Consider the following 17517-nt stretch of genomic DNA (forward strand, 5'->3'; position numbering starts at 1 on the left):
ATTTTTTCTTTCAGTTTGTTTACATGGTGGATTACCTTGACTGTTTTTTGTATGTTGAACCATCCCTGCATGTCTGGGATGAGGCCTACTTGATTATGGTGGATGATCTTTTTTGATATCTTTGTGGATTTGGTTTGTAATATTTAAGTGTTTTTCATCAATATTTATGAGAGATATTGGTCTGTAAAATTCTCTTTCTTTGTTGAGTCTTTCTGTGGTTTGGTATTGGGGTGACTGTGGCCTCATAAAATGAATTTGGCAATGTGCCTTCTGTTTCTACTTTGTGGAATAATTTGAGGAGTCTTAGTATTAGCTCTTCCTTGAAAGTTTAGTAGAATTCTGTGCTAAAACTGTCTGGCCCTGGCCTTTTTTTGATTGGGAGACTTTTAATGACTGCTTCTATTTCCTTAGAGGTTATAGGTGCATTTAAATTATTTATCTAATCTTGATTTAACTTTGGTAAGTGGAATATATCAAGAAATTTGTCCATTTCTTTTGGATTTTCCAATTTTGAAGTATAAACTAATGATTTTTGGATTTCCTTAGTGCCTATTGTCATGTCCCCCTTTGTTTCTCATTTTGTTGGTTTGGATGTTCTCTCTCTGCTTTTTAGTTTGGATAAAGGTTTGTCTATCTTGTTGATTTTTCTCAAAGAACCAACTCTTTATTTCATTGATTCGTTGTATTGTTCTCTTTGTTCCTATTTTATTGATTTTAGTCTTGATTATTTCCTGCTGTCTACCTGTGTTTGTTCTAGAGCTTCCATGTGTGCTTTTAAGTTATGAGATCTATTAGTGTTGAGTTATGAGTATTGAGTTACTGAATGCCTGTTAGTTATAAGTAATGCTGTTAGTATAAGATCTATCTAATTTCTTTATGAAGGCACTTAGTGCTATGAACTTTCTTCTTAGCACTACTTTCATTATGTTCCATAAATTTTGGTATGTTGTGCATTCATTTTCATCAAATTCTAGGAAGCCTTTAATTTCTTTATTTCTTTCTTGACCCAGTGATCATTCAGTCGAGAGTTGTTCAGTTTCCATGACTTTGTTGGCTTTTTTGTTGTTTCTATTGTTGTTGAAATCCAGCTTTAATTCTGGTGGTCTGATAAGATACAGGGAGTTATTTCAATTTTTTTATGTTTCTTGAGACTTGCTTTGTGACTGAGTATGTGGTCAATTTTGGAGAAGGTTCTGTGAGGTGCTGAGAAGAATGTATATTCCTTTGTGTTTGGGTAAAATGTTCTGTAGATATGTTAGGACCATTTGAGTCATAATATCTGTTAGTTCCAGTATTTCTCTGTTTAGTTTCTGTCTGGGTGATCTGTCCACTGGTGAGAGTGGGTTGTTGAAGTTTCTCACTATTAGTATGTGGGATTTCATGTGTGATTTAAGCTTTAGTAATGTTTGTTTTACAAATGTGGGTGTCCTTGCATTTGGGGTATAGATGTTCAGAATTGAAATGTCATCTTCGTGGATTTTTCTCTTGGTGAGTGTGAAGTGTCCTTCCCCCATCACTTTTGATTAATTTTGGTTGGAAGTATAATTTGTTAGATATTAGAATCACTGCACCAGCTTGCTTCTTGCATCCATTTGCTTGGAAAATCTTTTTCCAACCCTTTACTCTTAGATAACGTCTGTCTTTGATGTTTAGGTGTGTTTCTTGTATGCTTCAGAAGGATGGATCCTGTTTTTGCATCCATTCTGTTAGCCTGTATCTTTTTACTGGGGAATTGATATTGAGGGAAGTTACTAACCAATGATTGTTAATTTCTTTTATTTTGTTGTTGTTGGTAGTAGTGTGTGTGTGTGTGTGTGTGTGTGTGTGTGTGTGTGTGTGTCTGAGACAGAGAGAGACAGAGACAGAGAGAGGGAGAGAGAGACAGATTCCCTTCTTTTGATTTTGCTGGTGTGAGATTATTTATTTCCTGTGATTTCATTGGTGAAGTTAACCTCCTTAGGATGTAGTTTTCCTTCTAGCATCTTCTGTAGTGATGGATTTGCAGATAGATACTGTTTAAATTTGACTTTGTTGTGTAATATCTTGTTTTCTCCATCTTGCTGGGTATAGTAGTCTGGACTGGCATCTGTGGTCTCTTAGAGTCTGCAAGACATCTCTCTAGGTCCTTCTGGCTTTTAATGTCTCCTTTGAGAAGAAATTAGTTATAATTCTAATAGATCTGCCTTTATATGTTACTTGGCCTTTTTTCTCTTGCATCTTTTAATATTCTTTCTTTGTTTTGTACATTTAGTGGTTTTATTATTATGTGGCAGAGGGATTTCCTTTTCTGGTCCAATCTATTTGGTGTTCTGTAAGCTTCTTGTACCTTTTTAGGCATCTCCTTCTTTAGGTTAAGAAAGTTTTTTTTCTATGATTTTGTTGAAGGTATTTTCTGGGCCTTTGAGCTGGGAATCTTCTCCTTCTATTCTTATTTTTTTTAGGTTTGTTTGGTCTTTTCCTAGTGTCCCTGATTTCCTGGATGTTGTGTCAGGAATTTTTAGATTTAACATTTTCTTTGACCATTGTTATCAATTTCATCTATCCTTACATTCTACTCCCGAGCTTCTCTCTTCCATCTCTTGCAGTCTTTTGGTGACACTTGTATTTGTAGTTCGTGTTTGCTTGGCCGTATTTTCCATCTCCAGGATTCCATCAGTTTGTGTTTTCCATTTTCAGTTCTTGAATAGTTTTTTTTTTTTTGGTTTTTCGAGACAGGGTTTCTTTGTGTAGCTTTGCGCCTTTCCTGGAACTCGCTTTGGAGACCAGGCTGGCCTCGAACTCACGGAGATCCGCCTGCCTCTGCCTTCCGAGTGCTGGGATTAAAGGCGTACGCCACCACCGCCGGGCTCTTGAATAGTTTTATTCATTTCCTTTGTCTCTGTGTGTTTTCCTGGATTCTTTAAGGGCTTTGTTCATTTCCTCAAGTGCCTCTGTCATCTTCACAAGGTTGGACTTAAGGTCATTACTTTGTGCTTCTGATGTGCTGAAATATCCAAGACTTGCAATAGGAGGATTGCTGGGCTCTGGTGGTGGCATAATGCCCTCCCTGGGTGTTGTTGATTGTGTTCTTACATTGGCCTCTAGTCATCTGGGTTTGGGGTTATTATCAGTTTAAGTGCTGATTTCTGAGTCTATCTTTGTGGGATGGATGCTTTTTAGATGTTTTCACCCCTTGCTTTCTGTTTCTTCTCTGGTCTTCTGGCCTGAGTGACCTGTGGTTCTGGTGACCAGTGAGTCTTCAGGTCTGGTAGTGTTGATGTTTTGGTGGCCTGCTTGGCTTCTGGGGTTTTGGGTGCTCACTTTGCTTCTGAGTTTCTGTTATCTAGTGTGGCCTCTGGGGTTCTGGATACTGGTGTGGTCTCTGAGTTCAGGTACCTGGGGTATTTAATACCAGTGTGGCCTCCAGTAGACTGGGTGTCTTCTGCCTGAGTTATGGGCTGGGATATGGAGCCCAGATGAGGAGGTGCTGTTGGGGACTGCTGGGCAGGGCTTAAGGGGTTTTAGCAGGTGATGGGTGGTATCTTACCTGGGGTTCCTAGTATGTCATGGCCTCTGGTAGAGTGGGAATCTGCTTATTATTCTTATATCATTACAAGTTATATCCATCTACAAAATTGATCACTGTAGCTGATACATGGTATAATATAATCTTTGTGATAAGAGTATTTGAAATTTCTCAGTGATATTGAGATGTATGGCATTCACTTATTAGCTCTATTGACATTCTGTAAATCCATGTAAACATCAAGACCAATGCTATCTAATGGAGCCTTTGTGTCTTTTGATTACAGTTATCCCAGGATCTTATGGCTACCAGTCTAGTCTGTTTTTAGAATTCAAAGCTTTTGTAGTTTTTAACACATTTCTTCTGCTAGCCACATTATAGAACAGTGTGACAGGGAGTATCATTCAGCAGATTTATGTTGTTGGTTCTTTCTTGTAATCTGAGAAAAAGTTTCTGACATGGACCAAGACATTTGGTCCTAAAACCTGTTGTCACTAAAAATAAGAGATGACAATACACACACACACACACACACACACACACACACACACACACACACAAGATCAGCTTTTAGATCAACCATCAATTCTCAGAGAACATATGGTAGACTGCTGTATTAAAAAACGAAATAAACAGAACAAATTTATTTTACTTATTTATGTTCATATATGCCTGTGCACCATGTGTGTGCTTGGTGCCTGAAGATGTCAGAAAAGGGCATTGGATCTCCTGATCTCGAGTTAGAAGTGATTGTGAGTTGTCATGGGATGCTGGGAATCAAACCTAGGACCTCTGGAAGAACAGCCAGTGTTGTTAGTTGCTGACCTTATCTCTAGCCCTGATATTGCCGTTTTAATAGAATTCCACTTTCGCCTATTTCCCAGAAAGAGGTGCTGCTTCTTTCTTATACAGAATTCTTATTAGGTCTATCCCTATGAGTTTACAAGTTAAATGTACTGTTTAAATAGAGCCAAATAAGGCAGCATACATAATAAATGAGAGAACTGGTACTTGAATGATTTATTATAAAATATAGCAACACAGAACTTATTAAGTAGTTGTATAAAGAAATGCTCCTTAGGCAAGAGTTGTTCACATTTTCAGTATTGACACAATGCCAGTGTCCTAGGTGCCAATGAGTAATTTGGTGGATGGATCTGAATAGATTCTGCCCTCTGCTGAGTTGTTCAGACAGAACACCAACAACAGGTATTAATGCAGGAAGAAATGAAGAAGAGATAGGAAGTCACTTTCAGAAATAAACACCAAGGCACACAGAGAACTAAACAAAATAAAACAGTAGTTTCTAATTATTTTTATTCTTTTGTATTTAAAATTAGAATAACTATTAGCATATATTATATACATAATATCTATCATTTCTTTTAATGTGATAAACCCTGAAATAATTATCATTAACGTTTGGGAGAATTTCATGCATCTCTAATTCGGGGAATGACATGCAAATGACTTATTCTTTGTTATAAATTGGTATAGTAGATAACAACTTGCCTAATGAAAATTTCAAAGTTATATCCTGAGAGTAGGCGGCACTAGATGTATTAGTGATAAAGAATCTTAGTTCCCAGCACGGTGACTCATCTGATCATTAGCTAGTAAAGTGCTCTCGAAGGAGGATGGTCACAGGTTGATACCTACGCAGAATGATAATTGCTTTATGAATCAATTTTATTTCTTAATTGATTAGTGATGATCCTTTGGATTAAGAAAGAAAATTTGACCAAACAAATTTATCATTCTGTTTTTGCTCATAGTGTTTTGAAAATTGCTGGTTTGTAGGGAGGGCCGGTAGTACCTTAATTTTTTTTTAATGATGTAAAATTTACATTTTAATTGTGTTACTAAGCTTTCATGGAAAACTTGTAGAGTTTGTAGTTATTCTACATATTAAAGCATTTTTTGTTTGATTTTTTATATTTGTTTTCTTTTGATGTGCTTGAAACAGTTGGTCAATATGCAGGAGCATTTCTTGGTATTTTATTTTATATGTACATTATTCCTCTTTTGTATTTGTCTGGCAATATCTCACTATGTTACCCATGTGGGCTCCAAGCTCCTGGGCTCAAGTGGCACTCCTGCCTTGGCCTCTTCAGAGCTTGTTGACCTGCACCTCTGCCCTGACCTTGTTCATTTACAAATGTGTGGAAGATGTTTGTCTAAATAACTTTAACTAGTTTTTCTGTTAAGTCATTAATGATTATTAAAAAAATGATTTTTTAAAATTTTATTTTGGTATTTGGTCAGTTCCAGTATCAAATATTAATTTTTGCTTATTTCAAAAAGGTAATAATAAAAAGTAGCATTTTCATAAGCATACTGCTCCTTTGCATGTGTAATGTGAATAGCTGATTAAACAGACATTTGAAAATTATTTTTTAATGGGAAAATGCTTAGCTCAAAGTTTGTAAACATGAAGTTAAATAAGATGAACAAATGACACTGGTAGTTACTTTTAAATTTAATTAATCATACTTTAAGTAGCTATCTTTACACCCAAGGAGACTTTTATGTTAAATGAATCACCATATTCATTAGCTTTATTAATTTTATGGGAATGTACAGCCTTGGAGCTGTTGTTAGAAGTAAACACTTAAGAGCAATTGGGGCCTAATTTGAAGTAGAAATTTCAGGAATTCTTTTCTAAAAAGCTTGTGGGAAGGCTCTCTAAGCTGTGGAGTCGTCTGGCTTCTGTGTCTTTGTCTTCCCTGTGATTTCCCCAGCCTGGGCTGGCCTACTCTCTTAGTATTCGAAGTTAGTTCTGGTTTTGGCTTTCTCTTTACTTCTTCTTCTAAATGTGGGTTGCTTAGCTGGGTTAGGCAGAGAAATTGTCTAAGGAGATCTTCTAGGCGTATACGAGAGTCTAGTCAGACAAGGAAGGGCGGCATTTCCCGTGTATTTCAACTTTTTTGCACTGTAAAATTTTTGATGGGGACAAGTGGCTAGGTGGATACTTCATTCTGAAGTAAACCCCTTTAAAGGAGAACATTGGGAGATGAGAATGAGCAGAGACAGTTAGCCTTTAGTAATGGAAAAAGATAGCTTTTTGAATGCACTAGTTTAAGAAGGGTTTCTCTGCTCATATTCCCTACTGGCTCACTTAAAATTTCTTAAAATTTGGCTCACTTGTTTATTTTTATAAAATGTGAAACTTTATATACATTTATGCATGTGCACATACATATATACAACATAAAGGAAGTATATGACTACAATAAAATTCTCAAAATGTATGAATTTTATTAAAATATGACTTCAAAATAATTTTTTCAATAAGCACGAGAAGGTCCTCAAACCTCGTATTTTATTCTAGGAAAGAAAGATGTGCAGAGCATCTGCAAGGCAGTGTAGGATAGGAAACAGTGACAGAGAATGGAGGAGACCTTTGCTTCTGTGAGCAGAGTTTGTGGTGGAGTTTATGGAGGAAGTGAAGTTTGAGCCAGGAGTTGAATCGTGTGATATTTTAATAGGCAGCTGAAGACAGGAAGGATGAAGCAAGGCTGTGTTTAGCTAGTGCTTATAACTACTTGGCTGTTATGTCATGTGAAAGAAGAGAGTGTTGGTCGGAAATACATGTTGCTGTCAACAAGACAGGGAATCTCTGGAGGTTTGACTAGAGAATGACATTTTCACAACTACTTGAGGCAGTTAAATCGGCAGTGGTTTCTCAGCTGGATCAGTATGGTGAAAGATGGGAAAAGAGTGAAGAGGTTGTAACAGTTAATGTGAGAGTTGATGAAGAACTGTCAGATTAGTAACAGTAGGGTTGCCAATGAAGCCTACTAGGATTGAACTTGGTGAGTCACTTAGACATTGATAAGGAGTAAAAAAGAGGAGTCTAAGATACAGACCATAGTAAGCGCTGATCTTGCTGATTGTTGAATTTGATACTCTATAGGCACGTATGCCTGGAGGTGTCGAGTTGACAATTGACACAGAAGAGCTAAGGCCTGAAAACAGAATTATGATTTCTCTACATGGGGAAGCTACAGTTAAACACAGTTAAGGCCATTAAAGGCTCACATTTATAGATAGTAAAGATGAGTGTGGGACTTATTCAGGGAGAATGGCTACCTTTAAATAGTAGAAGAATGGGATAAATGCAGAAATCATAGGGAAACATTTCGCAAGGCCCAGGAGATCAGCTAGAATAGCAGCTATCACAGAAGCCAAAGCGAGCTAGTAGAAGAGAGGCGGTCATAGCAAGTCCCTCTGTGTATTGCTCAACAGTGAAGATGTAGCTGCTTTGAGATTTGATGGTCAAAGGCTCTTTGTATAAAAACAAAAATGATGTCATTGTGATCTTGAGGGTACTATTTTAATAAAGAGTGAAAAATAAATTGTGAAAGGAGTAAAAAAATTAAGCAAAAAATACAGAATACCCACAGAACATTTTATTAGTTAAAAATAGGAAATGTTGTGAAAGCTCGAACATTTAAACAGCAAATGCTATTATGAAACCTTTGTTGAGATTCTCCACGGTCAATTAAATAAGTGTCAGTGAAGTAAAAGGTGTTTTCAGACAACAGGCTTGGCAGGAGTGGACACACTGTGTTAATGACAGAAGTAAAACCACGGTGTGTAGAGGGTATGCATCGGTGTGCCCATCCCTTTCTCTTTCCTATTGGGCCAGGTTTTCCTCCAGGGAAGCTTTGACCACGAGGTTATTTATTTAAAGGATATATCTTCTTTTCCTGGTTTGAGTTCTGTTTATGTGCTGAGGTGTTTAGAATAGATGGACCATCATCTAAAACCCACTCAGTGGAAGGCAACCTTATTAGCTGGACACAGGCTCCTGAGGGGGAGTGAAGCTGGGAGGTCCACCTTCCTGTTGTGAAACCCTGAACAGGTCCCTAAACAGGTTCTTCTCTGTGATGTAGCTTTGTGTTCTCCACTGGAGAGATAACAAAAGCACCCACTTTGGATAGTTGTTGTTGGGATTACAGGAAACAATTCATGAAGATCTCTAGGACTGAACTTTGTTCAGAGTTTGTAGTAAAACAGTTGTTTTTCTTCTGCAGATTCTCTGTATTCCTTGCTGCTGCTGCTGCTGCTGCTGCTGCTGCTGCTGCTGCTGCTGCTGCTGCTGCTGCTAATGTTGCAAAAACAAGTCTTGCTGTTGCTGTCCTGTTGCTGCGGCTGTCACTACTTTCTTGCTCTGTTTAGAGAGGCTCCTCAAATGATGGTTCATTCTTGATGTAAAAGCATGTCTTATTTAACTCAGGAATTTTACCTTTAAATGGCAAATAGTGCCGTATTTTATCTTCCCATCTGTAGCTCCATCTCAGTCTGTGTTGTTTCAGTTTCTGTATGCTTCTCCTAATCCACCTTGTCTTTTCATCATTTATTTATCTTCTGTTGTAATGAAGTTTCTGTGGATTTTATAAGTAACTTACATCTTGGGATTAATGGCTCGTAGTGGCTACCTTCCTTTCTATTTCTATACTGATCTTATGAAACTAATTGATTGAAAAAAGTCGTGCTGTGTAGCCCTGACTGGTCTGGAACTCACTGTGTAGACCATGTTGGCCTTGAGTTTGCTGGAGTCCTCCTCTTGGGTGCTGGGATTACAGGTTTACACCACCATGTCTGGTTCAACTTTATTTTAAAAGTTCAATTTAACAGCACAAAGAGGTGATGTTTTTACCCATCATAATTTAGCTATTTCTCTGTATTAAATATGTTATTTTACCCACAAATTAAACATACTTTGTAGTTAATTCATTTTTTTCTTTTGAGCTATGTCTTCTGTATTTGGGGTATGTATGTTGTTTTGTATTCTGTATTTGTAGTTACTCAAAGGTAATTGACAACATTGGACAAGCTGAGGAATGGGGCAGCAGGATGAAGACAGGGAGAGAACGAACCAGTCACCATCTTCATGTGTTCTCTTGCTGTGTTCTTTCCAGATCCAAACCCACTTCTCACTGTGGTTATTTATCTTTAATTGTGCAATTTTCTTTTCTGGAAATTATTAGAAGAAAAAAACTTCTTTAGTTCTCCAGTTACTTTATCTGCAGGCTTCTTTCCTTCAGACCCAAGGTTGCTCTGGCCTCATTGTCATTTCTTTCATTGTCAAGGGCATCATTTAGAGAGCTCCTGGTGATTTGCCACATGGCTCTTCTCTTAACCTTTGAGTACTGAGATGTTACTTATTTGACTGGCATCTGTTTGTCTCCATTGAAATGAGCTGTCACTCTTCTTAGTCCCATGTATACAGTACTCCTCTCCCATTGTCTGTTAAGATTTCCAGTTTATCTGTGACTTGCCTGGCTGTTTGCTTTTTCTTACAATCTGAGGTTTGCTTGAGTTAGGTCTTTTCTTCTGAGTTTGTGTCTCATTGTGCAGTCCAGAATACCTTCGCACTCACTGTGTTGCATAGACTGGCCTTGAACTGGTTACTCTCCTGCCTCAGCCTCCTAAGTGCTGCAGTTACAGGCATGAGCCTCCATGCTAAGTTGAGTCAGCTCTTTGAAAAGATCAGATGGAACATTTGTGCTCTTATTCTTTCATCTCCTCCCCCACTCCCATTCTCTTGTATAGATCCTCCAATTGTGTGTTTATTCACCTCCTGAAGTCCTAGCTAACCTTCAAAGGCTTTTTTAAAAATTATTTTAATCAGTTTTTCCATTTCTCAGGTGTTTAGAGTCTTTCTCTTAGTCTGTCATGAAATTTGCAGAATGCTTTGCTCCTATCTCAAAATCTGTTAACCTTACCTAGTTATTGTTCCCTATTCAATTATTGGAATTCTAGTTTGTAGTTTTTGTTTCCCTTTAAAATTTTCCCTTTCCGTGCTAAAACTACCTTTCTGTTCTCTTATAAAAATATTTCCCGAGGGCTGGAGAGATGGTGCAGTGGTGAGGAGCACTTTCTGCTGCTGTGATCCTGTTAAAGGTCTGGTGTGTACCATTGACCTGTGGCTCTTTCCCTTGTCTGTTTGTCTGTGCCTCTAATTCAAATTTTTGCTCTTTTGATGGTGCCCTGTACTTCCTGCATGTTCCTTTCTTGTACTTTATTTTTTTCACATTTCTTGCTTATTTTGTCTAGATTTTTCCCTTTATCTTTGAGTTCCAGAATTCTACTTTCTTGTTTGATTCATTCTAATTATAAGGATTCACCTGAGTTTTCTAATTGGAATACTGAGTTTTTCAATTTCATCTTCATTTTAGCTTGTATAATTGTCAGTGTTTTTTATCTCTATTCATTTTAATTTTCAAATCTTGAATTACCTTGGTCATTTCACTCAGCTGTGCATCTGTATAATCTTGGATATCAGTGAAGTGTTTATTGTTATCCTTTTGGATAGTTTAGTGAAGTGTTTCTTGTGTCTTCTTTAAATTTCTTGATAAAGTTTATGACTGTTCTTTTAAATTCTGTGTCTTGGAGTTCATCTAGGTAGTTCTCATTATAGAACACTTTTATAGGACTGGTAGGTTGGATGGGAGACATGCTACCTTGGTGACTCAGGTGGGGTTTTTTTGTGTGTGTGTGTGATTTGAAGGCGTGTGGACTTCTTTTTTTTGTTGTGTTTCTGATGTGGTAATCTGGCTTTTCTTAGATTGGCCCAGTGCAGGAGATGCATGACCTGAGCTAGGCCAGGTAAAGCTGGTGGATGAGCTGTTTAATTGGACCAGGGAAAGATGGCTCCCAAACATGGGTCTGGAGTGAGACCTACAGATGCCAAGATGGCAGTGGGCAGAGGAAGTGTAGCTAGAATTTTTCTGCCTGGTCCACTGTCAGGACAAATCTCTCTCACCTGCCAGTCCCACAGCTACTCAGACCCAACCAAGTAAACACAGAGACTTATATTGCTTACAAACTGTATGGCCGTGGCAGGCTTCTTGCTAACTGTTCTTATAGCTTAAATTAATTCATTTCCATAAATCTATACTTTGCCATGTGGCTCGTGGCTTACAGGCATCTTCACATGCTGCTTGTCATGGTGGCGGCTGGCAGTGACTCCTTCCGCCTTCTTGTTCTTTCTTTTCTCCTCTCTGTTAGTCCCGCCTATACTTCCTGCCTAGCCACTGGCCAATCAGTGTTTTATTTATTGACCAATCAGAGCAATTTGACATACAGACCATCCCACAGCAAGGAAGAGTGATAGAAAAAAGGAGGGTAAGCAGGTTTGAGGGCCACTGATCTGGAGCTAGGTCTGTGGATGTAGAGAATGCCATAGGCAGGGGGAGGTAATGGGCAAGGGTGGGGGCCATGGAAGGAGATGAAGTGACTTACCAAGCACAGGTGTTTCAGGAACAAAGAGCTTTCCTGGGCTGCAGTCTAGAACTGAGCAGGTAGGGGGAGGGGAAGGCAAAGGGAAGAAGCAACTTACTTAGGAATGGTAGCTCACAAACCTCCAGGATACAGTGTTGACCTCTCTGTAGAGAATCAGATGGCTGTGGTTGTATCAGTTCCTGGTCTATTCCATTAATCTATATGTCTATTTTGGTGCCAACACTACAATTATTATTATTATTATTATTATTACTTTAGTTTGCAGGCTTTTTATTTCTATTTTAACCTTGTTGCTTGCTATGGATGTGGTTATATTTTTATCTCTTTTGTTTGTTTAACTTTGGTGGGTCCTATCTATTTAGAATTTCATTCTTTTATATTTCTAATTTGGTAGAATAGAATGTTGGATATGTTCTTAGGATTTTCTGTATTTCATCACTATCTGTTATAATCTGCCTTTTATCTCTAGTCTTACAGGTTTTAGTCTTTTCTTTCTTGCTTATTATTGATTTGGTGAAAGGTTTGTCAATCTTGCTTATTTTTTCAAAGCACCAACTCTTCATTTTTTTAGTTATCTTTGTTTGTTTCTATTTCATTGATTTATGCCCTAATCTTAATTATTTCTGTTTACTGGGTTTGGGTCTGGTTTGTTCTTGTTTTTTTTCCCATGCTTTGAGATGCTTCATAGTTGCTGGTTTGAGATGCCCACTGATTTTGTCACATGAGCACTTAGAGCTATAGGGACTACCTTTATTGTATCTTATAGGTTTTAGGATGTTTTGTAAATTTTCATTCAGTTCTACAAATGTGTAAATACTTTTGATTTCTTCAGACTCAGTCATTATTCAGTTGTATGGCGTTTAGTCTACTTGAGTTTGTGTATTTTCTGTAATTTCTCTTGCTGTTGATTTCTTGTTTGATAGAATACAGAAAGGCATTTCAATTTTCCTGTTTGTTGAGACTAGCTTGTGTCCCAGCACATGATCAGTTTTAGAATGAGTCATGTGGACTGCTAGAAGAATGCACATTCTGTAGTGTTTGGGTGAAATGCTCTATAGTTTACCTATGGTGTCATTTATCTCTGATGTTTATTTTTTGCAAACAAAAAATTTTTTTTTTAAAAAAAACTTATCTATTAGTGAGAATAATCACTTATTATTATTGTGTTGGTGTTAATTTGTGACTTTAAATCTCATAGTATTTGCTTTATGGAATTGTGTCATCTGTGTTCAGTGTAATATTCTTAGAACTGTAATGGTCTCTTGATGGATTGTTTCCTTAATCAGTATGAAGTGACCATTATCTCTTTTGAGTAGTGTTGTTCTGACATCTAGTTTGTCAGGTATCAGAATACCCACATCTACTTGTTTCCTGGTACCATTGGCATAAAATACTTTTGCCCATTCTTTCACCCTCAAGTGTCTTCTTTTGTTTGTGAGCTATGTCTCTTGGATACAGCAAAAAGAGGAATTGTGGTTTCTAATACAATTAGCTCTTCTGTGTTTATTAATTGGAGAGTCTAATCCATTGCTCTTCAGAATTGTTATTGAAAGGTGTGTATTAATTCAATTCCTGTCATTTTGTTGATTTATAGTGTTTGTTGGTTTTTAAGCCCTCATTTAGATGATAAATGTCTTGGAGTCTTTTTTTTAATGGCTTCTTGTTTATCATTCTCTTCCATTCAAAGTATTCTTCCAGTATCCACTGTAGTGTTGGCCTGGTGGTCATAGACTGCTTTAGGTTACTTTAGTCATGGAAAGTTTTCCTTTTTCCTAACATTGTGACAGTTCTGTTATATATAGTACCTTGGTGGGCAGTTGAGCTCTTTTTTCAGAACTTGAAACATGCTTTCACGCCCTTTTATCATTTAGAATTTGCATTGAACATCAGCTCTTGCTCCATAGGCCTGCCTTTATGTGTGACTTGGTCCTTTTCTCTTGCCTCTTTCAATCCACTTCGTTTTTTTTCTGAACTTTTAGTTTTTGACTATAGTGTAATATGAAGAATTTCTTTATCTGGTTCTACCTTTTTTGTGTTCTGTGTTCTGTACGCCTCTTTTATCTGGATGGTCATCTCTTTCCTTAAGATTGGACAATTTTCTTCATTATCTTATTGAAAATAATTTTCTATGTCTTTAACATGGGATTTTTCCTCTTCTGTGCCCATAATTCATGAATCTGGTCTTCTCACACTCTCAAAGAGCCCCTATATTTCATTCTCTCATATATATTTAAATTTATTGTTGGCCTTAAAAAATGATCTGTATCCTTTGACTTATCATTACATCTGACTACTCTGTTTTCCATGTGAGCCATTCTATTGGTCAGGATTTTCACTGAGATTTTTATTTGACTTCCTGAAAATTTAATTTCCAGTGTTATTTGTTTGCTTTGTTTTCATTCCTGTTTGAAATGAGCAAGCTGCTTTATTGACCTATAACCTATCACATAGGCTAGGCTGCTGGTTAGCAAGCTTCAGGGACCCCCTATCTCTGCTTTCCCAGAGCTGGGATGATAAGTGTGCACTACCATGCCTGGTTTGGTTTTTGTTGGTGTTATTTCTAACATGGGCTCAGGATCAAGGTCATGCTTGCAAAGTAAGCACTTTACTAACTGAGCTGCCTAGACATAGTAGTTTATAGTCATTTATATGAATATTCTTTCTTAAAATGCTGTATGTAAACAGCTAGGCTAATAGGAGTATTTTGAAATGAATAAGCAGATGTGAGCAAAGAAGAAAAGTTGAAAGAGACTTACTGAAATGAAAATACTAGAGACTGAAATACTGTGTGGGTTTGAATGTAAGAGCAGGATACCACTATAAAGTGACTTTCTGGTAATCTTTAAAATATTTCCCTTGAAGTTGGACATGAAAACAAAAATGATGGAAGCAAAGTTTTATGAAGAAAAACTTAAGCTGCAACAGAAACATGATGCTGATGTGCAGAAGGTAGGGTATACACACTTATGTCGTATGCAGTATTTGCTGTGCTCTGGGGTTTGGGATGGGACATGCATTCATCCATCTAGCAACATATTAGGTGTTTGATAAGTCTGTCTTGTAAATGGAATTTGCTAAAGTAAAATCCCATCAAAAGTCATTTGTAAACTTGATTTGTAAAATGTATCTATTTCTATCCTATTTTTATATTACTTATTTTTCAACTATTATCTTAAGGCTGAATTTCATATAGTTTTTGCCATATATGATTTTTGCAACTCTGTGTGTGTGTGTGTGTGTGTGTGTGTGTGTGTGTGTGTGTGTGTGTGTGTGTGTGTGTAGCTGAAGAATCTAGGACCAGAAAATGCTCTACCAGTGAGCTGTTTTAAGACAGGACTCACTGAATTCCTCCACTGCCCTTTCCTCATCATCTTCTCCCCTTGGCTTCGAGAGTAGTGGGATGACAGGCCCCACCCATCAGGTTTTGCATCTTTCATGAATTTGGAAGTAAAATAGCAACTGTAAATGCTACCGTTTGTTATATCCCAATTGTTTCAGTTTTCTGATTCAGTTTCCTTTTTTAATTAATTAATTAGATTTGAGATCATATTGTTTCCCCATCAGGGCTCAAACTTGGGATTCTCCCACCTAGGCCTCTTGAGTGCCACTTACCTTACTTTTTTAGGTTCAAAAAGAACTCTCGGTCCCTTCAGAGTGAAAACCCAGAGGTCTATACAATAGATCCTTTATTTCAAATAAGGTTCATTTTCCTGAGGGCCGATAACTGCCAAAACAAACAAAAAAACAAACAAAAGACGAAACCAACAACTTTACGACTTAGTTCTGTTGGTATTGACTGCAAGTTAGTGTAAATGCTAGCTAACACTGACAGTTAAGGCTTCCTTTTTGAGTACAACTCAGAGTTGTGCTTTCCAGTTTTTCAATTTCTTTCTCTCTCTCTCCTCTAATCTCTATCTCTACTTATTTATGTACTCACTTATGTGTGTTACTGGGTATTGAGCCAAGGATCTTTAAATACTAGGGAAGTACTACTTGGCTACCTTCCCACCCATTTAAAAAAAGTTTTATTTTGAGACAGTATGTCACCAAGTATCCAGCCTTGCCTTAAGCTTACTCTGAGCATCCCAAGGAGTTGGGTTATAGCTCAGCATTACCACATTTGGCTCAAAGTTTTCAATATTTTGAATTAGATTATTATCTTCCCCAGTGTCTCAGAAAACATCAGCTGTAATTTGCTATATAGAATTATGGTTCATGCTATATTTTTGTAATTATTAAAAATTTTAGTGTTAATGATGTGGGTTTTTAATACATAAGGTTTGTGCAATAGAAAGTTTACATGTGTTCTTTTAACACCAACTCTGTTTCTGCTTCTCCAAACTGAATAACAAAGACAATTAGATGGGCATAAGAATTCCAGCACTGGGGTTCCAGGCTGGCCTTCAGCACATCTGTAGTCCATGCAGCCCATCATCATCCTCTTGCCTTGGTCTGCAGAATAGCTGCTGTGCACCACCAGGGTGGTGTATACTGCCAGTCTTGATGGCTCCAGAGAGAGGGATCCTGTCTTAAAAATTAGACAAAGGAAAACAAAGTAGGGGCAGAGTCAGAAAAGTGACGCTACAGTGTCATGCATCCAAGCATCTCTGAAAGAGAAAACGTACAAGATTTTAGTCAGGTGTATGCTTTGATTCATTGTGTGTGTGTGTGTGTGTGTGTGTGTGTGTGTGTGTGTGTGTGTGTGTGTAAGTGAAGCATGTAGAAGGATGTGATTGTATTGCACGTGCCTGTGGAGACTAGAGGCCTACTTTGCATGTTTTCTAACTCATTTTCTGAGGCAGGGGCTTTCACTGAACCTGGAGCTTACCATTTTGGCTAGACTAGCTCACCAGTAAATGGCCCCTTCCCTGGGATCTGCCCTTTTCTGCCTCCCTAGTACTAGAATTTTAGTGCCCACCACCATGTCTGTCTTTCATGTGTGTACTGGGATCTGAACCCAGCTCCGCATACTTGTGTAACAAGCACTTTACCCACTGATCCATCTTTTCATCCTTCATCTTTTTTCTAAGCAACAAGAAGGAAGCAATTCCTTATGTATTTGAAAAAATGTGTTTATTTTCCTTTCCTCTTCCCCATTCAAATGATAAAAGCAATAAATATTCTTGCTGTAATGAAAAAGTTACCTTTGTAAAATTTATGTAATGATATTTTATCACAAATTTATGTAATGAAATTTTATTATAAAATATCAAAATGAAGTAGAATCATTTGAGATAATAATGCATTAATGTACAGGATAAATGAGTTTGAAAGATGTTTGAAAGAATCATGGTGATAGAATTTGGTATATGTATGTCTCAGTTACCTTTCTCATCATCACGACCAATGCTTGACAAGAAACATTTGAGAGGAAGGCTTTCTTTTGGCTTATAGTCTTAGAGGACACAGTCTACTGTGATGGAGAAAGTTAGGGGAAATGCATCTCTATGGCAGTGGGATGTTGCAGCAGCTGATTGCTTCATATTTGTGGAATGGGAAGTAGACAGGACAAGAAGTGAGACTGGATTATAAACCTCAATGCCTGATGCCCAAAGCCCCACTTCCTCCAGTGAGGCCCCATCTCCCAAATGTTCCACAATCTCTCAGAATAGTCCTACCAGCTGGGAACAAAATGTTCAAATACCTGTGCCTGTGGAGGCTATTTTATATCCAAACCAAACATTCCACCCTGGGCCCTGTAGGTTCATAGCCCTCTCATGATTCAAAATGCATTCAGTTAAGCTTCAAAAGATCATAGT

The 17517-nt window shown here is 37.6% G+C and overlaps 1 protein-coding gene across 10 annotated transcripts in view; it reads left to right on the top strand.

The window, feature by feature from the left end:
- The window catches only part of Cep112 (centrosomal protein 112), a 432181-nt gene that overhangs the window by 65448 nt on the left and 349216 nt on the right, over nucleotides 1–17517 (top strand). For 8 of the 10 annotated variants that reach the window (XM_076543620.1, XM_076543621.1, XM_042283013.2 and 5 more), the window contains exon 9: nucleotides 14621–14707. The exons of the other annotated variants lie outside the window; for them this stretch is intronic. In XM_076543620.1, coding sequence (XP_076399735.1) covers nucleotides 14621–14707 — 87 coding nt within the window. The remainder of the gene's footprint in view (nucleotides 1–14620; nucleotides 14708–17517) is intronic. 10 annotated transcript variants of the gene reach the window in all.

Source organism: Peromyscus maniculatus, chromosome 8, assembly GCF_049852395.1.
Source record: "Peromyscus maniculatus bairdii isolate BWxNUB_F1_BW_parent chromosome 8, HU_Pman_BW_mat_3.1, whole genome shotgun sequence".
In the NCBI taxonomy this organism is placed as follows: Eukaryota; Metazoa; Chordata; class Mammalia; order Rodentia; family Cricetidae; genus Peromyscus; species Peromyscus maniculatus.